This window comes from Medicago truncatula, chromosome 3 (assembly GCF_003473485.1).
Source record: "Medicago truncatula cultivar Jemalong A17 chromosome 3, MtrunA17r5.0-ANR, whole genome shotgun sequence".
NCBI lineage: Eukaryota > Viridiplantae > Streptophyta > Magnoliopsida > Fabales > Fabaceae > Medicago > Medicago truncatula.
The window spans coordinates 26,730,391-26,756,003 of NC_053044.1; the positions used below are offsets into that span (position 1 = coordinate 26,730,391).

The following is a 25,613-nucleotide window of genomic DNA, read 5'->3' on the forward strand; positions in this document are numbered from 1 at the left end:
AATCCATGGCATTTTAATTTTTTCTTGGATTATTTCTTATGATTATTTTGTCAATTCTATCATTGATTTGTGAATATGTGATAAATGCCATTTGACATGTTAATGTGAGGTGCTCATGCCTACAATCCTATGTTTACTTTGCTGTTTTAGATTGATTCATGAAACCTTGATTGTATGAGCAATGTATGCATATTCTAAAAAATAATAAAATGATAATTCTATCTCAAAATTGGTATGAAGCTAAGCTTGTTTGTTTCTAATGATCCTATGTTTATAGCTTGAGATAAAAGAAACTATTTCAAACTTGCTATAGCATGAGAATTAGAAGCTACAAATGCCTTAGGTTTCATATCAAAATTTTAGGTTTCATTACCATTTTATTACTATCTTTATGGCATTTTATGCGTTTTTGCCTCTTGCTACTCTTTATGCTTTATTTCACTAACAAGTTTATTTCCATGTTTCATGCATCTCATTTAGCATTCCCTCCACTTTCTTTAGCCTAGCATTTATTTTTTGCAAGTTTTAATTCATTTGGTAATGTAATTTGTTATCATTGATTTGTAGCTTGGCAAAGGGGCCATAGAATGTATTTAGGCAATTTTTGTAATATGGACTATGGACACTATGATGCACCGACACGCACACACTCACCTTAGATGTATGCATAGGATTGTATGGTTAGATGAGCGCTTAGGTTTTAAACACTTAGAGAAAATCCATCTTTTTTTAAAAAAATAACAATTGAACTTCACTTCAAAAATTTTCATAATAAATATGAAGTCAACACTTCATTTTTTCCTTTCTTTTTTTCTTAAGAAAAATTCAATTCATCTTAATCATTTAGACTTTTTTAATCACTAATCAAACCTCGCTTTTTTGCTAAATCTAATGCCCTTGAGGCCTCTCATCTCTATTCTTCAAAATCTCTTTTCAAATTTAAAATCAAACAATTAAAACAAAAAAACAACAAGTCTTTTTAGCAAGAACTACGCCGGTTTTGATCCCGTAAAACGGTACGTAGGCAAGGGACTTTAACCCCTCCAAGCCGAAATAAAATTAAATTCTACTTCTTCTCACCCCCATTCTTCACTCAAATAAAACTTCTTTCTTTCAATAAGTAGGCAATAAAAATAAAGCGTAGAAATCAACTTAGGAGAGCGGCTCTTATGGAGTACCATAATCGCTCCGGGTGCCTAACACCTTCCCGTAGCGAAAACGACCCCCGAACTTAGAATCTAAGGGTTTTTCTCAATTTTGCCCTTCCCAAGAAAAAATAGAGAATATCAACGGTCAAAAGGTTCAAGTCCAGTTAATGGCTTGGCACCAAAAAACCATGATAACAGAAATGGCGACTTCACTGGGGACTCTTTTAGCGGATCGCGCCTAGTTTTCCTTAGTTTATATTTACGCTTTGTTTTATTGCTTACATATGTGAATACTTGTTTACTTTCATTCAACGTGTGGGGTGAGAATATCAAAAGTCCTAACCCGGGCAGAGTGAACTTATGTTTAGGAAGAGATATAATCGACAATTCGATCCGGGGGTTGCCTCGTGTATTGGATTATGCGATCAATCTCACATAGCTGAGGCATTTTGAAGGTGATATTGTCGGCGTGTGTTGTCATGCTTAGGCACTTCACTTTCAATTGTTCGACGAAGCTATGAACCGTAGTTACCAAACCCATCCTAGCCTTTTTAGGACGTAGTGCGGTGGCTAAATTGAGTGTTGTCTCAAACTTTAGTCGTCACGCGATACTACACTCAAACTAGACCTTCTCACAAATAATCATGGAACGGGTGTCGTCCTGTACTACCATGATATATGTGAGAGAGGTTGCAGTTTGGGAACTGTGTTAGAACCTTGGTTACTACTATCCAAAGCCTTAGTTCACCGGACGCCGTGTCCATCCGTGGCCCCGTTACTTTGAAACTCAAATCACTTTTAACAACACAATCATGCATACATACATTCATGCATAAACATTTTTTCATGCATTCATCGAAGGACTTAAACAAATGGAAATTTTTTGTAAATAATCACAGGTATGAAGAAGACTAAGTGCTACAAGTTCAAGGAAGTGGATTTGGTTAGTTTGAGAGAGTTGGCACTCAAGGTCAAGAGTCAAACAGGGTTCCGACTCCGATATGGGGGATTGCTTACTTTGCTCCGAACCGATGTGGAAGAGAAGCTAGTGCACACTCTAGTGCAGTTTTATGATCCGAGCTTCCGTTGCTTCACTTTCCCGGACTTCCAGTTGGTTCCTACTCTCGAGGCTTACTCCAATCTAGTGGGTTTACCTATAGCCGAGAAGACGCCTTTCACCGGTCCCGGGACTTCTCTTACTCCTCTGGTTATTGCTAAGGATCTCTACCTCAAGACTTCCGACGTCTCCAACCATCTTATTACCAAGTCTCACATCCGGGGGTTCACTTCAAAGCATCTTCTTGATCAGGCTAATCTCAGTACTACTCGTCAGGATACACTCGAGGCTATTCTTGCTTTGCTTATCTACGGGCTCATTCTCTTTCCGAACCTCGACAACTTCGTGGACATGAATGCTATCGAGATCTTTCATTCCAAGAACCCGGTTCCTACTTTGCTAGCGGATACCTACCACGCCATTCATGACAGGACTCTCAAGGGCCGTGGGTATATTCTTTGCTGCATATCTCTTTTGTATAGGTGGTTTATTTCGCACCTTCCGAGTTCCTTCCATGATAACTCGGAAAATTGGTCCTACTCTCAGCGGATTATGGCTCTCACTCCTAATGAGGTGGTCTGGATCACTCCCGCCGCTCAAGCCAAGGAAATTATCATGGGTTGTGGAGACTTTCTTAATGTACCTCTTCTTGGTACCCGTGGAGGAATCAACTACAATCCCGAGCTTGCTATGAGACAGTTTGGTTTTCATATGAAGTCGAAGCCCATCAATCTTGCTACATCTCCAGAGTTCTTCTTCTATGCGAATGCTCCTACCGGACAAAGGAAAGCTTTCATGGATGCTTGGTCCAAGGTTCGAAGGAAGAGTGTGAAGCATCTAGGTGTGAGATCTGGTGTTGCTCATGAGGCCTATACTCAGTGGGTGATAGATCGAGCTGAGGAGATTGGTATGCCTTATCCAGCTATGAGATACGTGTCTTCGTCTACTCCATCTATGCCTCTACCTTTACTCCCCGCGACTCAGGATATGTATCAGGAGCATCTAGCTATGGAGAGTCGTGAGAAGCAAGTGTGGAAAGCTCGGTACAATCAAGCTGAGAATCTAATCATGACTTTGGATGGTAGAGATGAGCAGAAGACTCATGAGAATCTAATGTTGAAGAAAGAGCTAGCTAAGGCCCGGAGGGAATTGGAAGAGAAAGACGAGCTGCTTATGAGGGATTCCAAGAGAGCCAGAGGACGACGAGACTTCTTTGCCAGATACTGTGATTCAGATTCCGAGTCCGATGATCTTCCGACTACTTCCTATGCTTGAGGGCTTCATGTGTTTATTTCAAAGTCTCTCTGTTGAGAATACTATGTAGTTTTGTTTATTTGCAAGATTTCTAATTTGTTTAAAAATCCTTCGATGAAAAAACAAGTCTTTTGCATTTGCATTTGCACATCATGCATCATATGCATCATGCATTGGTCACAAAGGCTTCCAAGTGCTCACTAGCTCCTGGTTTCTCTGCCGCAGTGTGAAAAGTGGCTCGTGCTCAGAGAGTTTACGAACCTGATAGAACCGATCGAACCAGAGAATACAGAAGAAAGAAAAGGGCTATGGAAGAAGAGAACACGCAGCTTCGTACCGAATTGGCATCTTTAAGGGAGGAATTGGCCAAAGCTCATGATGCTATGACTGCTCTGTTGGCTGCTCAGGAACAACCAGTTCCTGTAGTTTCTACAGCTGCAAATGTGACTCCTACCGTAACAACTGATCCCCGCTCTATCATGCCATCCGGGTATCCTTACGGGCTTCCGCTGTACTATACTACTAATACAGGGGCAGGGACCTCTGGTACTACCAACAATGGCCCAATCCCAGGGGCAAACTTAACTCCTATTAGTACCGCCTTGACTCAAGCTGCAACAACTGTTACCGAGCCCATTGTGAATGCGGTGCCTCTATTTGTCCATGCTAATGCGCACCACGGGAATATTGCCACAACCGGAACTATGGAAGAGAGAATGGCAGAACTTGCCAAAGAGCTCCGACGGGAAATTAAGGCCAACAGGGGAAACGGGGACCCCATTAAAACCCAGGACCTCTGCTTAGTATCGAAGGTAGATGTTCCAAAAAAGTTCAAAGTCCCGGAGTTCGACAAGTATAACGGGCTGACTTGTCCTCAAAATCATATTGTCAAATACGTCCGGAAGATGGGCAACTACAAGGACAATGATTCCCTTATGATCCATTACTTCCAAGACAGTCTGATGGAAGATGCTGCGGAGTGGTATACTAGTCTGAGCAAAGATGATGTCCATACTTTTGATGAGCTAGCCACTGCTTTCAAGAGCCACTACGGGTTTAACACTCGTTTGAAGCCGAATAGGGAGTTCCTCAGGTCCCTATCTCAGAAAAAGGAGGAGAGTTTCCGTGAATATGCGCAAAGGTGGAGAGGGGCAGCTGCCCGTATCACTCCTGCTTTAGATGAAGAAGAAATGACCCAGACGTTCTTAAAGACCTTGAAGAAAGATTATGTTGAGAGGATGATCATCGCTGCCCCGAACAACTTTTCGGAGATGGTCACTATGGGAACCCGTCTTGAGGAAGCCGTCAGGGATGGAATCATTGTGTTTGAGAAAGCTGAATCCTCTGCGAGTGCATCGAAGAGGTATGGTAATGGACACCACAAGAAGAAAGAAACGGAAGTGGGGATGGTGTCAGCTGGAGCCGGTCAAGCTATGGCTACTGTTGCTCCTATCAATGCAGCCCAAATGCCTCCGTCATACCCATATATGCCGTATTCTCAACATCCGTTCTTCCCACCGTTTTATCATCAGTACCCTTTGCCACCGGGCCAGCCTCAAGTGCCCGTCAATGCAATTGCCCAACAGATGAAACAACAGTTGCCGGTTCAACAACAACAACAGCAACAGCAGCAGCAGCAGTATGCTAGACCAACTTTTCCTCCTATACCAATGTTGTATGCAGAACTTCTTCCAACTCTACTCCAGAGAGGGCATTGTACGACTAGGCAGGGTAAGCCCCCACCTGATCCGTTGCCTCCAAGGTTCAGGTCTGATCTCAAATGTGATTTTCATCAAGGTGCCTTAGGACATGATGTCGAGGGGTGTTATGCTTTGAAGTATATCGTGAAGAAGCTCATTGATCAAGGGAAGCTGACTTTTGAGAATAATGTCCCACATGTCCTTGACAATCCTCTTCCAAATCATGCCGCTGTGAATATGATCGAAGTGTGTGAGGAAGTTCCTAGACTTGATGTCCGCAACGTCGCAACTCCTCTGGTACCTTTACACATCAAGCTGTGCAAAGCTTCTCTGTTCAGCCACGATCATGCCAAGTGTCTAGGATGCCTCCGTGATCCCTTGGGTTGCCATACTGTTCAGGACGACATCCAAAGCTTGATGAATGATAATCTTCTGACTGTCAGTGATGTTTGCGTGATTGTGCCAGTTTTTCACGATCCGCCTGTCAAGAGTGTACCTTTGAAGAAGTGTGCTGAGCCTTTGGTGATAAGGTTGCCAGGACCAATTCCTTATGTTTCGGACAAGGCAGTGCCATACAAGTACAATGCTACTATGATAGAAAATGGAGTAGAGGTGCCTCTAGCCTCCTTTGCCACAGTAAGCAATATTGCCGAAGGGACTTCTGCAGCGCTAAGAAGCGGGAAGGTTCGTCCGCCATTATTTCAGAAGAAGGTAGCTACGCCAATCATTCCACCAGTTGAAGAAGCAACTCCAACCGTTGTTTCACCCATTGCTACAGATGTGAATCAGCCAGGCAAATCTATAGAGGATTCGAATTTAGATGAGATTCTGAGAATAATAAAGAGGAGCGACTACAAGATCGTTGATCAGTTGCTGCAGACTCCTTCAAAGATATCCGTCTTGTCACTACTCTTGAGCTCTGAGGCTCACAGGAATACCTTGTTGAAAGTGCTGGAGCAGGCTTATGTTGACCACGAAGTCTCGGTAGATCGTTTCGGTGGCATAGTGGGAAATATTACTGCTTGTAACAACCTCTGGTTTAGTGAAGAAGAGTTGCCGGAAGCGGGAAAGAGTCACAATCTGGCTTTACACATCTCGGTGAATTGTAAATCAGACATGATATCAAATGTGTTGGTGGATACCGGTTCCTCACTCAATGTAATGCCCAAGACAACTCTAGATCAGTTGAGCTACCGTGGGATCCCGTTGAGGAGAAGTACTTTCTTGGTCAAAGCTTTTGACGGATCTCGAAAGAATGTGCTGGGGGAGATAGACTTGCCAATGACCATTGGCCCTGAGAATTTCTTGGTTACCTTCCAAGTGATGGACATTAATGCATCCTACAGTTGCCTGCTGGGAAGACCGTGGATACACGATGCGGGTGCGGTTACTTCCACCTTACATCAGAAGTTGAAATTTGTGAAGAATGGAAAACTCGTTACAATCCATGGTGAAGAAGCATACTTAGTCAGCCAGTTGTCTTCTTTTTCTTGTATTGAAGCAGGATTTGCTGAAGGGACTGCTTTCCAAGGTTTGACCGTTGAAGGTGCAGAGTCTAAGGAAGCTGGGGCTGCTATGGCTTCATTGAAGGATGCTCAGAGAGCCATCCAAGAAGGTCAGACTGCCGGCTGGGGCAAGGTGATACAGCTCTGTGAGAACAAGCGTAAGGAAGGTCTCGGGTTCTCCCCGTCATCAAGGGTTTCCTCAGGAGTCTTCCACAGTGCAGGGTTTGTTAATGCTATCTCTGAAGAAGCCACTGGATCTGGTCTCAGGCCTGTATTTGTTACACCAGGAGGCATTGCGACAAATTGGGATGCCATTGACATTCCTTCAATCATGCATGTTTCTGAGTAATGTGTCTTGTTGCTTTAGTGCTTTGTTTTCAAAATAACAATCCTCTCGCTCTGCCCAAAGCGAGAGTGATATTTTCTGTAAGGGCATGTTTGTTTCGGCATTGCCGTTGATTAATAAAATTTTGTCGTTTCTTCCACGACTACTTTTTTTTAGTGCTTTTTCCCTTGGAAACAATGGTAATGCCAGAAAAAACCAAAACGTCTGTATTTTCTTATTAATTTCAAAAATCTGCATGAAAAAAAAAACTCTTTCTAAAATCATCCAATCATTATATGCAGGTTGAACCATAATAAACCCGTTGAACACAGTAATCCTACGGTTCCTCCAAGTTTTGATTTCCCTGTGTATGAAGCCGAAGATGAGGAAGGTGATGACATACCGTATGAGATCACTCGGTTACTTGAGCAAGAAAAGAAAGCCATTCAGTCTCACCAAGAAGAGATTGAGCTTATCAACATAGGTACCGAGGAAAACAAGCGAGAAATCAAGATTGGTGCTACTCTAGAGGAAGGGGTTAAACAGAAGATCATCCAACTCCTCCGGGAATATCCGGATATTTTTGCATGGTCCTATGAAGATATGCCAGGTCTAGACCCTATGATCGTGGAGCATCGGATCCCTACCAAGCCTGAATGTCCTCCCGTCAGGCAGAAATTGAGAAGGACTCATCCTGATATGGCTCTCAAGATTAAGAGTGAAGTTCAAAAGCAGATTGATGCGGGTTTCCTCATGACAGTTGAGTACCCTAAATGGGTTGCCAATATTGTGCCTGTGCCAAAGAAGGATGGTAAAGTCCGGATGTGTGTTGACTTCAGAGACCTGAACAAGGCCAGTCCAAAAGACAACTTTCCATTACCTCATATTGATGTGCTCGTTGATAATACTGCTCAATCTAAGGTGTTCTCCTTCATGGACGGTTTTTCCGGTTATAATCAGATCAAAATGTCTCCTGAAGATAGAGAAAAGACATCTTTTATCACTCCATAGGGTACTTTCTGCTACAAAGTGATGCCGTTCGGCCTAATCAATGCTGGTGCTACCTACCAAAGGGGAATGACCACTCTGTTTCATGACATGATTCACAAAGAAGTCGAGGTATATGTGGACGACATGATTGTGAAGTCAACAGATGAGGAGCAGCATGTCGAATATTTAACAAAGATGTTTGAAAGGTTGAGAAAATACAAGCTGCGATTGAATCCCAACAAATGTACATTCGGCGTCAGATCCGGGAAGTTATTAGGTTTCATTGTCAGCCAAAAGGGCATTGAAGTCGATCCTGATAAAGTCCGGGCCATCCGAGAAATGCCAGCTCCACAGACAGAGAAGCAAGTCAGAGGTTTCTTGGGACGCTTGAATTACATCTCCCGATTCATATCTCATATGACCGCAACCTGCGGGCCAATCTTCAAGCTACTCAGAAAGAACCAGCCTGTTGTATGGAATGATGAATGCCAAGAAGCTTTTGATAGCATCAAGAATTACCTGCTGGAACCACCTATCCTTGTCCCACCCGTGGAAGGAAGGCCTTTGATTATGTATTTGGCAGTATTTGATGAATCCATGGGATGTGTACTTGGTCAACAAGATGAAACCGGAAAGAAAGAGCATGCTATCTACTATCTAAGCAAGAAGTTCACCGATTGTGAAACTCGGTATACAATGCTTGAGAAGACTTGTTGTGCTCTAGCTTGGGCTGCTAAACGCCTGCGCCATTATTTGGTGAATCATACAACTTGGTTGATATCCAGAATGGATCCGATAAAGTATATCTTTGAGAAAGCGGCCGTTACTGGGAAGATCGCACGCTGGCAGATGCTTTTGTCTGAATATGATATTGTGTTCAAAACTCAAAAGGCAATCAAAGGCAGCATTCTTGCCGATCACCTTGCTTATCAACCTCTTGATGATTACCAACCAATTGAATTCGATTTCCCTGATGAAGAGATCATGTATTTGAAATCCAAAGACTGCGACGAACCGTTGATTAATGAAGGTCCAGATCCCAATAGCAAGTGGGGTTTAGTCTTTAATGGTGCTGTCAATGCTTATGGCAAAGGAATTGGGGCAGTCATTGTATCCCCGCAAGGGCATCACATTCCTTTTACCGCCCGAATTTTGTTCGAATGCACCAACAATATGGCTGAGTATGAAGCATGTACCTTTGGGATCGAGGAAGCAATTGACATGAGAATCAAACACCTCGACATCTATGGAGATTCTGCGCTCGTCATCAATCAGATAAAGGGTGAATGGGAGACCCACCATGCTAAGTTGATTCCTTATCGTGATTATGCGAGACGTTTGCTGACATATTTTACAAAGGTTGAGCTGCACTATATTCCTCGTGATGAGAACCAAATGGCTGATGCTCTTGCTACTCTATCCTCCATGTTTCGAGTAAACCATTGGAATGATGTGCCATTAATCAAAGTGCAACGCCTTGAAAGACCTTCACATGTGTTTGCTATTGGGGATGTGATCGATCAGGCTGGTAAAAATGTGGTTGACTATAGACCCTGGTACTATGACATCAAGCAGTTCTTGCTGAGCCGTGAGTATCCGCCAGGTGCTTCCAAACAAGACAAGAAGACCTTGAGAAGATTGGCCGTTAGATTCCTGTTAGATGGAGATATTCTGTACAAGAGGAACTATGACATGGTATTGTTAAGGTGTGTTGATGAACATGAAGCAGAGCAGTTAATGCATGATGTACATGACGGTACCTTCGGGACCCATGCTACAGGGCATACTATGTCAAGAAAGTTGCTACGGGCAGGTTACTACTGGATGACTATGGAGCATGATTGCTACCAGTACGCCAGAAAATGTCACAAATGTCAAATCTATGCTGATAAGATTCATGTGCCTCCGCACGCCCTCAATGTTATGTCATCCCCATGGCCGTTCTCAATGTGGGGCATCGACATGATTGGAAGAATTGAACCGAAAGCTTCAAATGGTCATCGTTTCATCTTAGTGGCAATTGACTATTTTACCAAATGGGTTGAAGCAGCATCTTATACCAATGTGACCAAGCAAGTGGTAGCTAAGTTCATCAAGAACAACATCATCTGTCGATATGGTGTTCCCAGCAAGATTATTACCGACAATGGTACCAACCTGAACAACAATGTGGTGCAAGCTCTTTGTGAAGAATTCAAAATTGAGCATCATAACTCTTCTCCTTATAGACCTCAGATGAATGGTGCAGTTGAGGCCGCCAATAAGAATATCAAGAGAATCATCCAGAAGATGGTAACCACTTACAAGGACTGGCATGAGATGTTACCCTATGCTCTGCATGGCTACCGTACTACTGTGCGCAGTTCAACCGGGGCAACCCCTTTCTCTCTTGTATATGGTATGGAAGCAGTTCTTCCTTTGGAAGTGGAGATCCCATCTCTCCGTGTGATTATGGAAGCAAAGTTATCTGAGGCTGAATGGTGCCAAAGCCGGTATGATCAGTTGAATTTGATTGAGGAAAAACGTATGGATGCCATGGCTCGTGGACAGTCATATCAAGCAAGAATGAAGACTGCCTTTGACAAGAAAGTCCATCCTCGGGAATTCAAGGTAGGGGAACTTGTATTGAAAAGGAGGATAAGCCAGCAACCCGACCCAAGGGGCAAGTGGACGCCTAACTATGAAGGTCCTTATGTTGTCAAGAAGGCCTTCTCCGGTGGTGCTTTAATCCTTACACACATGGATGGTGTAGAACTTCCAAATCCAGTGAATGCCGATATAGTCAAGAAATACTTTGCCTAGAAATATGAAAAGAACAGCGTGGTAGGTCGAAAACCCGAAAGGGCGGCCTAGGCAAAAATGCGCTTCCCGGTGGATCGAAAACCCGAAAGGGCGGTCCAGGCAAAAATAAGGGACAAAAAAAAAAAAAAAAACAAATATGAAAAGCTCGCTGAGATTGTACGCAACTCAGGCAAGAATGAGCGTCTCGATGAGCCGAAAACCCGGAAGGGCGGTTCATGCAAAAATGAGATTGAAACAAAAGGCAAGTAACTATATCTGGCCAACCACCGTCCCCCTTGGGACATCTGCAGCTGTTAATGACCGTCTTCATCAAAAGCTTCTGTACTTGTGGATTCAAAGTTTCTAAGAAATGTAGTGATTACTGTGTTCAATGTACCACCAACCAATAAAAATTACCATTTTCCAAGCTTTGTGAATCCGTGGAGTCACGCCTTCGGCTGACCACCACTCTTATACATCAATTTGAGCCTGTGCTTTTGATTAAAACTCTATTTTCTTCTACTTTCAAAGCTATGTACAAAAACATTTTCTTTCTATTTTGATAATGACAATGCTTGAAACAAACATTTTTGAAAATTGAAAACTTTTTGTCTATTTTGAAAAGCAAACCTGAGCAACAGGGCACATTCAAATGAAACATGCATGAGCGAGAGTATGTTGATGTCTATTTCAATATATGTTACAAGCAGGTTCTCCTCCAGGATAGTCTGTGGTCAATGGCAAGAATGAAAAAACAGAATAACATGCATGAAAATGAATGAGCTCGCTAAGTTGAAAACCCGAAAGGGCGACTTAGGCAAAAATGAGCACCCCGCTGGATTGACAACCCGAAAGGGCAGTTCAGGCAAAAATGGGGCATTGGAAAAAATTTATCTCCCCGGTGGATCGAAAACCCGAAAGGGCGATCCAGGCAAAAATGGGATGCAAAAAATGAATGAATGAAAATTGAGAAAATAACATGCAAAAAGCATTGACCACAGATGCAATGTCTACAACATGCCCAGCACAACGGCGTTTTCCCCAGTCGGGTCTTCCAAGATTCTACCCCCAGCAAGTTGATTAGCTACCTGCCCTCAGCCATGGTTCCGGTACGTCTCCCAATGACGTCATCTCCAAAGAGGATTTCCAAGAATGTGTAATATAGCACGAGCCACTACGTGCCCAATATTCTGATGTCTTGTCTTCCCCGTGAAGTCGTGCCTACAAACTGCCAACAATCATGCATTACAAGCATTCATACATGCATAATCATGCATATTACGTACCCATGCATTTAATGAAACTGTTATATCATCCATGCATATCGCATTTCCAAATGTCAATATCAGTCTCAATTCGATACTCATGTCAGGTTCTCTGTCAAAACCTTGTGAGCCAATAATATCAGTCAATTTCTACCTTTCAATTCAAATCGACGTCAAGTCAATCTCAATCTATATTTTGTCAGAACAAACCAATCCCCAGTGAATATGTTTCTGTTTGGTCAAGTGGCTAGTTCAAGTCCAAGAACAGCTTGTACCTATCAATTTGCTTATGATTATCGGTCGAGTGCCCAGCTCAATCCAAGAGCAGCTTGTACCTGTCAATATGTTTCCGTTCAGTCAAGTGACTAGCTCAATCCAAGAGCAGCTTGTACCTGTCTATTTGTTTCTGTTCGCTCAAGTGGCTAGCTCGACCCAAGAGCAGCTTGCGCCTGTCCATTTTGTATTTGTCTCCGGTGGAGTAACCAGTTCGCATCCAAGAACAACTCGTACCTGCCAATTTATATATTTTCAGTCGAGTCACCAGTTCGAATCCGTAAGAACAACTTGTACTTGCCAATTTTCTCTTTTTCCCAGTCGGGTCACCAGTTCGAATCCATAAGAACAACTCGCACTTTCCAATATCCCCAAGTGAGTTACCAATTCGAATCCATAAGAACAACTCATGTTTGTCCAGTAACCTCTATCCCCTGTGAAGTGACCAGTTCGAATCCATAAGAACAACTCGCAGTTGTTTGTTTGTTTCATTCCCGGTCAAGTGGCTAGTTTGAATCCAAGAACAGCTTGTACCTGTCCAACTTGTTTCCAGTTTCCCGTTACTCTGCTATTCACTATCTTTGTCAATGTCTACCAATCCCGCAATGGATACGACATATTTTGTTAATTCCAATCCCCATGAGGTCTTGCATTCATAATCCAAATGATGCATGACATGCATATTATTTGAAAATGGGTAGGCGTATTTTTACGTCCAAACACAGTGCAAATGCTAATATTTAAGTATCTTCGTCCTGTCAAGCCAAAGACTCCGTCTCTTGACTCTCCAGACAAAGAAACTTAAATAGGGGCAGCTGTTATACCCTGTTTTTGGACCTAAAAATACTGGGCCCAATTTCATTTCAAAATTTATCAATTATCAAATTTCAACTGCACAGTTCAAATTGTCTCTACCTCGCAGTATTTTCAATCACAATTTTACCTATGTTTTTCTTGCATAAAACCTTTCAAAATGTCTTTACTTGTCTTGTAAGTCATTCAAAAGTGTCTCCGAATCATTGCATTGCTTTTTCTACAGTTTATTTCAAAATTTGCAAAAAAGTCGTACAGAAGGGTATTTTGGTCATTTCCTGCAGTGGGACCCATTTTCATCCTTGTGACTGTCTCTGAGTCTTTTCAAATTCATTTTTAACATTTCATCAGTAAACCCTGTTTAAATTCATTCCAAACTTGCGTCTGAGTCAGTATCAGGTCTGTTTGATTCTGTTTAGGTCATTTTAGCCCTAGGGGCATTTTGGTCATTTCACATAAAATTTTGGCATGGGGAGGTTACTTTGAAGTACCTCATTTGGGTCATTGGTTCGTTTTAGTCCGTTTTGTCAATTTTATTTTTGTTTCGCTTTACGTTTGATCAAATTGCGTTTTTTATTCAATTTTATTTTTTACTGCATTTTGGTCCCTCAATTGAGGTCCCAAAATTGCATTTCAGTCCAGTTTCTTTTCCAATTTTCATTTCAGTCCTTTTTGGTTAATTACAGTTTAGTCCTTAAGTTTTTTGTTTTTGCAGAAAAGTCCAAATTTCATTTTTTGTCCAAGCCGTGCCATTTCTTCTCCAGGTCCAGGTGTCACTATCCCATTGGTTCCAATGTACACATGTCAGCTATAAAAGCAGTGAGTCAGAGTCAAAGCCATGAATCACACGCCACTTCACCAAAAACAGAATCAATCTTTCTCTTTCTTGTCAGTTAGATCAAACCAAAAAATCACAGAGAAATCACCAAGAACACAAGAACCCTAAGATTTCCAGAACCAAATTCATACACAAATTCATTGATTTTCACATCAATCCTCAGAGATTCGTGTGAATCTTCATCACCGGATTGAAGAATTCCCCTACAATTCAAAGTGCGAGCTCACATTGAAGCAAGCTCAAGCACTGATCATAGGGATTTTTCACGCAGATTCAAAAAACGTTGGAGCAAGCTCAAGCACGTAATCACAGAGAAGCAGAGAAAGAATCAGAGAAGATGAAGATGAACCGGTAAACCGATTTATTTTCGGTCCAAAAGCAAGCAAAATCATCAAAACCGTCAAGAACATTCAAGTTTTTTCCAAAGATTTTCCTCCATTAAAAGTTTCAACCAAAACTTCAGGTAAAACTCATTTTCTTCTCTTAGAAAGTATTAATCACGGTTTAAACCTGTAAAAAAAATCACGCAAGCAACAGATCTAAAAATTTCCAGAATTCAAAGATAAGACTGTAACCGTAAACGCAAAACCTAGATCCATAAGGATCTAAGTGTTGAAAGCAAGAACAAGCACCAGAAAAGAGTTAAACTATGAAACGATGTAGATCCGTAAAGATCTAAACCTTTTCCTTCAAAAAAAGATCAAAGAAAATTCATTTCAAAACCGTACGAAAATTTCAGATCTACATCGTATCAAGCCGTGTTTGAGAAAATAATTGCTGGATTCGTGTTTAGGGTTAAAGGACGAATCGTTTGATGTAAAAATCTTTAAGTTCTGGAAATTTTTCACCGGAAAGTGCATAGGACTCGCCGGAGAAGATGAAGCTTCCGGCGGACCTTCAAGGTCTCCGCCGTGGCTTCATCCTCACCGGCGGTGAGGGTTAGAGAGAGGCGAGAGAAGAGGGAAGCTTAGAGAGAGAAAGAGATGGAAGAAATGAACTGGACCGGCGTCTACGTCCTTATATAGACGTTTGAACCGGTCCGGTTTATTTTGCTTCCATTTTGAACCGTAGGATCTAGGGTTTCTTTTGTTGAATGGCTGTGATGCGTTGTTGCTATATGCTTGATTTACGTTACCATGCGCTGCGTGTTTTGAACCGTTAGATCTGGATCCGGATCAATCCAACGCCTCTGAGGCCTTTGGATGATCCAGGTCCAGTCTGTTTTGGATTTTGGTTTGGGCCTCAGTTTTCTTTCACGTTTTTTTGCTTTTTTTTTGCTATTTGCACTGTTTTTCTTTGCTATTTGAACCAACGTCTTGATTAAAAATCTTGATAAATTTCCTAGAAAATCCATGCTTACTTCTTGACATTTTCTTGATGTTTTACGGTATTTTTGCACGTTGGAATTGGCAAAATTCTTGTATGATTAATCCATGGCATTTTAATTTTTTCTTGGATTATTTCTTATGATTATTTTGTCAATTCTATCATTGATTTGTGAATATGTGATAAATGCCATTTGACATGTTAATGTGAGGTGCTCATGCCTACAATCCTATGTTTACTTTGCTGTTTTAGATTGATTCATGAAACCTTGATTGTATGAGCAATGTATGCATATTCTAAAAAAAATAATAAAATGATAATTCTATCTCAAAATTGGTATGAAGCTAAGCTTGTTTGTTTCTAATGATCCTATGTTTATAGCTTGAGATAAAAGAAACTATTTCAAACTTGCTATAGCATGAGAATTAGAAGCTACAAATGCCTTAGGTTTCATATCAAAATTTTAGGTTTCATTACCATTTTATTACTATCTTTATGGCATTTTATGCGTTTTTGCCTCTTGCTACTCTTTATGCTTTATTTCACTAACAAGTTTATTTCCATGTTTCATGCATCTCATTTAGCATTCCCTCCACTTTCTTTAGCCTAGCATTTATTTTTTGCAAGTTTTAATTCATTTGGTAATGTAATTTGTTATCATTGATTTGTAGCTTGGCAAAGGGGCCATAGAATGTATTTAGGCAATTTTTGTAATATGGACTATGGACACTATGATGCACCGACACGCACACACTCACCTTAGATGTATGCATAGGATTGTATGGTTAGATGAGCGCTTAGGTTTTAAACACTTAGAGAAAATCCATCTTTTTTTTAAAAAAAATAACAATTGAACTTCACTTCAAAAATTTTCATAATAAATATGAAGTCAACACTTCATTTTTTCCTTTCTTTTTTTCTTAAGAAAAATTCAATTCATCTTAATCATTTAGACTTTTTTAATCACTAATCAAACCTCGCTTTTTTGCTAAATCTAATGCCCTTGAGGCCTCTCATCTCTATTCTTCAAAATCTCTTTTCAAATTTAAAATCAAACAATTAAAACAAAAAAACAACAAGTCTTTTTAGCAAGAACTACGCCGGTTTTGATCCCGTAAAACGGTACGTAGGCAAGGGACTTTAACCCCTCCAAGCCGAAATAAAATTAAATTCTACTTCTTCTCACCCCCATTCTTCACTCAAATAAAACTTCTTTTCTTTCAATAAGTAGGCAATAAAAATAAAGCGTAGAAATCAACTTAGGAGAGCGGCTCTTATGGAGTACCATAATCGCTCCGGGTGCCTAACACCTTCCCGTAGCGAAAACGACCCCCGAACTTAGAATCTAAGGGTTTTTCTCAATTTTGCCCTTCCCAAGAAAAAATAGAGAATATCAACGGTCAAAAGGTTCAAGTCCAATTAATGGCTTGGCACCAAAAAACCATGATAACAGAGTCCATAACCAAAACCGTTGGAAAATTGTTAAACAACTTAATGGATGTTGGATGAGCCCAAAAGATATCTTCGATTGTATTACTTTCACTGTGTTCTTGAGTGATAAGTATAGTTGTGTTCCTCAAACTTCGAGATTAGATATTGCAACGGCTTCTTGTCACCTCTATTTGCCTTCCATATTTGTTGACGTTCATTGTACACTTGCTTCACATTTGTCATGCAATGTGGTCTTTTGTTCTTCAAATGTATCAAAATATTTCTTGGAAGCATCTTGCTCTTGGTCAAGTCACGTATCATCTTCTTGTCGTCCTCCTTTAATCTACAGGCAAGAATGTGTCCTTCTAAAGCCGGCTCCATGGCATGGTTGTGAACTCCATTAAGAATGTTCAATCATCATTCCTTTGTTTGCTTACTTTGATATCCACTAATCATGAACAAGCACCCACATTTTCTTGAGCCCGTTCTCGCATGCTTCGGTTTTTTTTCGGCACTTTGTGAGTTCCACTCCTTTCACACACTAGCCGGAACATTGGATTGATCAAGCTTGATCTTTTTGTAACAATTGTAAATCCCGCCTTATTTGCTTGACGACGCACCCACTCAAGCAATTCATCTCTATCTTTCGACATAACGTCGTCTGACAAAAAAACTAGCCGTGTCGACCTCGTGGGCTTGAAGTGGGAGGACACCGGAGCCGCCAACATACTTTGAAGCTTCAACATGGAAGGAAGCTCCATCAATGTTTGATTTCGCTTCACTTTAGGCGGTTTGACATCTCCGGAAATTTCGACAAAATTTTGTTTTGTCTCTCCCGAAACATCTTCCGCGTTCTCTACCATTACTATAATTAAACAACACATAAATATGAATTAACAACTAACTAATGTATAAACATCAATGCCATAATGAATTAAAACAAAAAAACAAAAAAAAGAATTTTTTTTTTGAAAAACTGGCAGTAGCTGCCATTTTTTCGATGTGAAAATTTTTCACAAGAGTTCCTCGGCACCTTACTACCGAGGTTTTCCTCGGCACTACACTATCGACGTTTTCCTCGGCAATTAACTGCCGAGGATTCCCATGACAAGGTTCTATGTAACTGACGTAGATACCCATAAAATAGCCCAAAAATCAATCGAATAAAATGCACAATACCTATTTTTTACGTCAAAACTGTGTTGATACCTCCTATGCTTGATGCTTGAATGATTTTGGATCAATAATTGATTAAAAAAAATGGATTTTGGGATTGAATAATGGAGGTGGAAATGAAGTTGATGAAGAAAATAGTGTGTAGGGGGAGCAGGTGGTTGTTTCATCTGATGAAACATTCTCTCGGCAGTTAACTGCAGCCGGAATTCAAATTCCTCGGCAGTTAACTGCCGAGGGGGTAAAATCGTATTTTACTAGTGTGTCACAGCCTTATCAAATGTGGGAACAACAATTCTCATTTGTTTAAGGTGATGGTGAAAAGAAGGTGAAGAAAGGGAGAAATAATTAGGTGTTTTTGACTCACCGTAAGATAAAATACACCTGTATAATTGAATGATCATCTTTTTAAAAAAACATATCAAGGGTTTAAATTAAAAATTTTCATAAGGTCTATGGTGGACTACTTTTAAGATTGATTCACAATAGACATTTGGGGGTTAAACTTAACACCAATGATTTATTTGGCAAACAGAAGAAAAGATGAAGGACTTAAAGGTACGTTTTATTAATTTTGGGACCAAAATGAAAAGTTAAAATTAATTAAGGGATCATTGGATCAAATAAACCTAACATTAACCAAGAGGAAGAAATTTCGGATAACGTATAACAAATGATGTTAAAGTGACGGATTGCATTACTATCCAGTAACAATAAGATTAGCAGAATTAATAATAGGAACGTAGTTTTATATTTGTTTGTTATGTTCTGAGTAATAATAGATAATTTAGTTGTATATCCTTACATATAAATAACTTCGTATTTTTTTTTGTCAATTGTTTAGTGGTTAAAACTCACACATTTTTTATTAAAAAAAAAAAAAAAACTAAGATAAGAAAATGGGGTTAAGATGACCGGTTCCAATCTACTTTCTATCAACAAAAAAATGGGTTTATGCCCCGCTAAATAAAATAACAATAATAAAATAAATATAATAACCATATTAATTAATAAATAACAAAGATAAGAAATGGGATTAAGAAAGGAAGGAAGGAAAAATCCAAAGTGTCTTCTAGGAGCAAAGGTGTCATGACATTATTATTAGTATTTTATGGAACAATATTTAGGGTAGCATGCCTCATTCTAGTTTAAGAAAAAATTCAAGGTTCAATAAATGCTTGCATAAATACTTACATACTATTCATTAATTAAATATAAGTTGCATTCTTACAAAATTGCTGACATGACATTATTCTTTAACAAGCATACAAAGAAATATGACATTAGAGATAGTGACCCTTTAAGTAAAAATATGTACATCCTCCGATTATAAAAAAATTAATATTTTATATTCATTCATTAAATTATGTTTCATTAAATTATGTATGTGGTTAATAATAAAGACTATATACATCATTTAATGAATGAATCTAAAATGTTAATTTTTGCCTATAATAATAATATAATAATAATCGGAGGATGTATTATGAATTTGTCAATATGCGTGGTCAGATCAGATGCATAAAAAATAAAACTTACATTGTGAATTCAATTTCCTATATTAAAACTTACAGTGTGAATCTAATTTCCTGTATTAAAACTTAAGGTGTGAATCTAATTTTCTATATTAAAGTAAATAGTTGTTACATGAGGTCCATTTCTTTTTATTTGTTTCTTACCAATCAATTTCAGTAACCTTTAAACAAATGTCATATTGTTGAATCGTGAACTTTCTTCACACGTTCAATGGCTGGTCCAATTGAGAAAATATTAATGAATACATGCTTTGATAAATTATTTATCAAAAACTGATTTATATACTTTTTATACACAAGGAATTGAGTTGGACAAACCCCTTCACTCCGACCTCATCCCCCAACCTCTCTCACTGCCAATTTCAAGTGTGTTTAGCTGAGAAAAAGTTATGTAATATTTTGAGGAAATTCAAATTCTTTTAAATAAATTTTGTTTGTTTGAATGATTAAATTTAGAGAATTTATCATATTAATGAAATTCTATGAAGTATTATGTTAAGTTAAATTGAGTGAATTTCAAATGATATCTAAGGTTTAAGAATTTCAAATTTCCTACTAGATATATATTTCAAAATTTCCAAGTTGGTCCCCATATTTTTCAAAAAAAATAAATTGACCCTTAAATATTTAAAATAAATTGCAAATTGATCCTTACAATTTCTTGAAAATTATAAATTGACCACTTTCAATTTTTGAAATCTACAAATCAGCCCTCTATTTTTCAATTTTCAAATTTGGCCCAAAATTTTAGAATATATAAAAGTAAGTAGCACAAAAATATAACTGAAGTATTTTATCACTGTATCCAAACAAAAATATTTAAAAATAAAGGCATCTAGCGTCGATCATCTCACAAGGTGTTGGGATGATTTATACCGCCGCTTTGAAAATTAGAACTCTAAGACTAAGAAGGAAAAGATGAAGGGAACTTGCTACAAATGGTATTATTAATGTGGCTTGGTGGAACTCTTTACCCTTCTTTACTAGGGATGACTTTTATAAAGACCGCTATGAATTTTTAAATTATCGTTCTCCATATCTCTTTGTATTTTAATTTGGTTTATGTTTTGGTTTGGTCCTCCTCTGGTACGGTTTTTCATTTTTTCAATAAATTTTTAGATCAAGCTGACATAGGATGTGGTGATTTTGAAGTGTCAACATAGTTGAGATGTCAAACCTTCTTTTTCATTGTTGGAGCTTATGACTTCACCTCCAATTGCTGAAGGCTGTAACTCATTATAATTTTCCTGCCCACCAGAATATTGAGCACTGAATTTTAATTTACCAATTTCCCTACCATCCAGATCTGACTTATGTTCTAAGTTATATACAGGTAAGACCCCACACCCCTTTATCCCCTCCGTTGACCACCACAATTCTTCATTGACATCATGATCTGAAATTAATACATGATCTGAAATTAATGTCCCAATATAATTGCAAGCAAAAGTAAAACACGTTTCAACTTCTTTGCCGTTTTCAAAGATGACACAATGCAGGGGGTGATTGCAAATATGGAAGCCCTTAGAAAGAATGGTGCAGAATATGAAACCAGACAGGTTATATTTTGGAATAGGAGGAATGGTTATTGAAGCCTTTATTGTTTGAAAATCAAACTTGCGAGGAACTTGTGCTCCTGGCAAGATAGAGAAATAAAAATCATCATGTTCATTTGCATGAAAAGGGTATTTAGAGAAGATTTGTACCATGTTCTCAAGAAATGACCGTTGAGTGGAGTCTGTGTCCAGATAAGTGCAATTAATGGCACTCAAAGATAATAGGGATGGCGGAAGCTCTGTTACAGACACAAGTTTCCTGCAATCATCTAAAGCTAGACTTTTTAGCATTGAATGGTTTTGTATGTTCTCGGGGAGACATTCCATGTTGCAACACTCATGCAATGAGAGCCATTTTAAAGACTGTATGCCATCAAGGATAGACCACAGACTTAATGCATTGATTTCTGTGCACCCTAAAAGGTCTAGCTCGGTAACAGACCCAAGTCCATGATCATTTGTTAACTTATTCCCAACAATGTTAAGCTTGTTACACTCGGATAGGCCAAGCGAAGTAAGTTTTCTGTTACGCCAAATCGATGAAGACAATTCACGTATAGCAGTGCCACCTAAGGTCAACTCTGTCATTTCATCTGATGTCACCGAAAATTCTGTGAGAGATGCACAACCATCGAGTAAGAGTTCACGAAGAGATTTTGAATGAATGTTGGTTTTAAGGCTTTCAATCTTTTTGCAGTCTCGTAAATCTAGATATCTAAGATCAGGGAGAGAAAAGATGGAAGGATGGAGCTGACCCAGGCTTTCACATTGAAAAAGATATACTCTATGAAGATTTGTAGCCTTAGATAAGTCTGGGATCTCAATCAGATTTTTGGAGGATTCAAGCCAAAGTATGTTTAGATTCACAAGATTCTGTAAAAAGAAATAAAAACACCATTTAAATAGAGACTTTTTAAGAATAAGCATTAGACTTCCTCTCATACTTCAACAAATTAACAAGTATATCCAAACACATTTGTACCTGAACTCCATCCCATAGCTTTTTAAGCTTGCTATGACTCAAGTGAAGCTCTATGAGCATTTCAGCACAAAAGGTTGATGGCAAATACTCAAGACAGTATCCTTCCCATCGAAGATACCTCAATTTATCAGAAATCCACTCAAGACCATCGGGAAAGTACACATTGCACGTGTTTCCTCTAGATTTATTATAGATTTTAAGATATCTTAAATTTGTCATCCTTCTAAAGGAATTAGACTTCAAGTAAAGATCCCCCACATCTGTACTATCGAATGTTATCCCTTCGACAGCTTTAGTTCCCTGATAAAAATTAAATTAATAATTAGGAATGGTTGTCACGTATACTTTCCTTGTTATATTTCATAATCAAATACATGTGTTATTTTCATGTAGAAGTGCTTGCATCCTCTACTTACCTTGTTATTTTTCAATACATCAGAAATACATCAGATATCTCATCAGCTTTCCACAGTCGACTTCGTTTTCCAGGGTCTTCAGATTCTTGATTAACAATTTCCCGTCCCATTTCTTGTAACAAATCATGCATTTCTATAATACAAACTTCCCATTTGACATGCAAAATTGAACCTAGTTGAATGAGAGCCTTATCTAGAAGGACTTCTATCCCACTTATTGCAAAGAACTCACAAGCTTCCAATAGATCTCTTACAAAAGTTTTATCTTTTCCATTCAACAAGCATGCGATGTCTAGAAATATGGCCTTCTGACAATGATCTAAATCATCATAACTCAATTTTAACACATCATAAATCTTTCGATTGGGAATCTTTTGGAGCTTTTTCAGTTCATTTTCCCATGCTTCTCGGCCCCTTGAACTGAGATTTGCACCTAAAACTTTTAAAGCCAGAGGGTTACCTTTGCAATAGGCAATTACACTATCTGATAGATCTTCATATCCAGTTTTAGGATGTTTTTCTTTGAAGGCAATCAAACTGAATAGCTGAAGAGAATCAGGCTTCTCTAATTCCTTAACCTCATATATTTCACATTTACTCAACTGACTAAATATCTGCTTATCTCTAGTTGTAATAATGACCCTACTACCTGGTCCTAGACCATCAATTTTTAGGATAAGATCTTCTATTTGTTCTAAGGTTTCTACACCATCCAAAACAATTAAAACTTTTTTACGCCCAATCCTTCTCTCGGAGAAAGGGGCTTCTATGTAGGATGCATCAGGATGAATATTTTCTTCCTCTAACAATGAAGACAGAAGTTTATTGTGTAGAACATTGAGTCCATACTTGTTTGATTCATCCATTACATTGAGGACGCAACGACCTTCGAATTGGGAAAAATGTTTAGCATATAATGTCTTAGCAAGGGTGGTCTTTCCTATCCCACCCATGCCCCATATTCCAAGTACTCTGACTTCATTTGACCCAATTTTCAGCATTGATTCAATTTGTTCGTAATTTTTCTCAATTCCAACAAGCCCCTTAATTTCATATGGGTACCTAATATTCAGTTTCCGCAAAACATCTTCAACAATGTCTTTAATGAAGTCTGGTTCACTCCTAACATATGAAAGATGGGAAGAATGTTTTACAACAAAAGAAAAATGCATTCATATATATGATTAGGACATAATAAAATTTATATTCAACATGGTGGCAGAGTAGAGCACATAAAGAAAATCAATTACGTAAGACACAGAAGATAATTAATGTCTTATTTTTTTAGGAAGTGAAATCCTAAAGAAAATTCCAAAAAATTGTATAGATTTTAAAAAAATTGTATGATAACTATGGCCAGGCACATCAACATCATTGTTTACTTTCTAAAGTTATTATTAGCTTTCATTTTCTCAAATTTATGTTCATTTCCAATCACGAATATGGAAATGAAAAACTTGTGTAGTAAAAAATTGTGCTATATTAGAAAACAAAACTTGCAAATCATAGGATATAGTTTATTGATTTACTTAGGATAGTTCGTTTTACTTACCTATAATTTCGAGAGTCCCAACCAACCAAATTAGCTGCCTCGGTGAGAGAATCTTTCCATTTCTTCAACTTGTCATTATTGTGCTTCAAATCTTGCTTATGTTTTGCAAAGGCTTGCTTGTAACTCCCGGTCTGCTTCCTCACATGTGATGGATCTATGTTGTAAAAAACTGGTATCACAATCTGTTGCATATATTTCTTGCATTCAAGAATCTTTTTGAGCTCATTCAAGCACCATTTTGAGGAAGCATAGTTTTCTGAGAAGATGACAATAGATGCATGTGACTCCTCAATGGCTTTGATGAGTGCTGCCGAGATCTCATCTCCTTTTCGAAGCTCATTGTTGTCTATAAATGTTTCAACTTTCTTTCGGCTCAAAGCATCATAAAGATGGCTAGTGAAGTTTCTGCGAGTATCCTCACCTCGAAAGCTAAGAAAAACGTCATATTTTTTCTGAGGCACCACATCAGAAGAAACTATAGAGGAAAAGGCACTGCTCATTTTCGGCACGGCAGTTATGAATTCCAAGTGCCTGCACTGATTAGGCCACTAATCACAATGCTACAATAAAAAAGAAGTAATGTTTAATTAGAGAAAGTAGTAGATAAATTAAAATTGAGGGAAAAAAGATTATACGTACCAAAGTCAGAATCCAGCTTCATGCAATAGAGGAGAAGAATACTGTAAAAGTTATAATCCAGCTTCCGGAATTAATTTTGGATGAGCACACACAAACTCTTCATAATGCTTTGGTTGGTCATGATGTATATTGTATATAGATGTAATGTGTGGTTATCCTTCAAGGAAGTTTCGTTTGCTTAAACATTGTGTTTGGTAGAGGTGATTTATGAGAGAGAAATAGGTGAGAGAGAGAGATACAAGAGAAATGTTGTATTTCTTCAGTTTGCTAATATTATGTTTTAAAAAATAATTTGTTAGTTGTCATTAACTATTCTGTTATCATTTGAATAGGAGGAATATGACCGACAACTTGCCGAGGCTCTTTCTAAAGGGTTAACTGTTGATCATAGTTTGGCCCTCCAAATTTGGACCAAAGTTGCTGGCGATAAAACCAAAGGAAAATTATATGGTGCCGGTAACTTGACCGCTAACTACCGGAAGGGTGTTGCAACAACCCTCAGATTTACCCTTAATCATGGCGAAGGATCCTCCCAGCAGCCTGCACTGACCCCTGAGATGCATGACCTTATTCAAAGATTGACTCAAGAGCAGCTCACCCAGCAAATGGCGAGACATGAGGCCGTTGTACAAGATTTGCTTAGCCGCCAACGAACATATGAGGAGCAACTGGCTCAATTTCGGCAAGCACATGAGGATGGGAATTCAAGTCAGCAAGCGTCAGTTCCAGATCCCAATGTAGAGCCTTTTCCAATTTATGGCGAAGGTGGAAGCGAAGGAAGCAAGGAGATTGAGAGCGATGATGAGGAGTGAAGTTGGACCCTTATGATGTGTTCATGCATGTTATTTTATTTTGCTTTTATTATCTATGGTGTGTAATATTTGGGAAAGTTTGTTATGCTTCGTGATACAATTGCTACTTATTTGCTACTTATGGTCTATAACATTATTCCCTATGATTTTAATTTCATTACTGTTGGACTTAATATTTTGTGGGTGCTATTACTTTAATTTTTATTCTTAACTACTTATTTTAAAGCAATTAAATTAAAAAA

General features: G+C 38.8%; 2 protein-coding genes across 2 annotated transcripts; both read right to left on the reverse strand.

Moving 5' to 3' along the window:
- Window positions 1-20,568: 20,568 nt before the first annotated feature.
- On the reverse strand, window positions 20,569-22,362 carry LOC120579573 (disease resistance protein RPP4-like). Its single transcript, XM_039832013.1, has 2 exons — window positions 21,953-22,362; window positions 20,569-21,843 (listed from the first exon to the last, which is right to left on the reverse strand). Exons 1-2 carry the CDS (start codon window positions 22,169-22,171, stop codon window positions 20,569-20,571), a joined length of 1,494 nt encoding a protein of 497 aa, XP_039687947.1. The 5' UTR covers window positions 22,172-22,362.
- On the reverse strand, window positions 22,112-24,726 carry LOC120579309 (TMV resistance protein N). Its single transcript, XM_039831235.1, has 4 exons — window positions 24,560-24,726; window positions 23,921-24,451; window positions 22,369-23,490; window positions 22,112-22,252 (listed from the first exon to the last, which is right to left on the reverse strand). The coding sequence occupies exons 2-3, from the start codon at window positions 24,418-24,420 to the stop codon at window positions 22,380-22,382; spliced, it is 1,611 nt and encodes a 536-aa protein (XP_039687169.1). The 5' UTR covers window positions 24,421-24,451; window positions 24,560-24,726; the 3' UTR covers window positions 22,112-22,252; window positions 22,369-22,379.
- Between the last annotated feature and the right edge of the window lie 887 nt (window positions 24,727-25,613).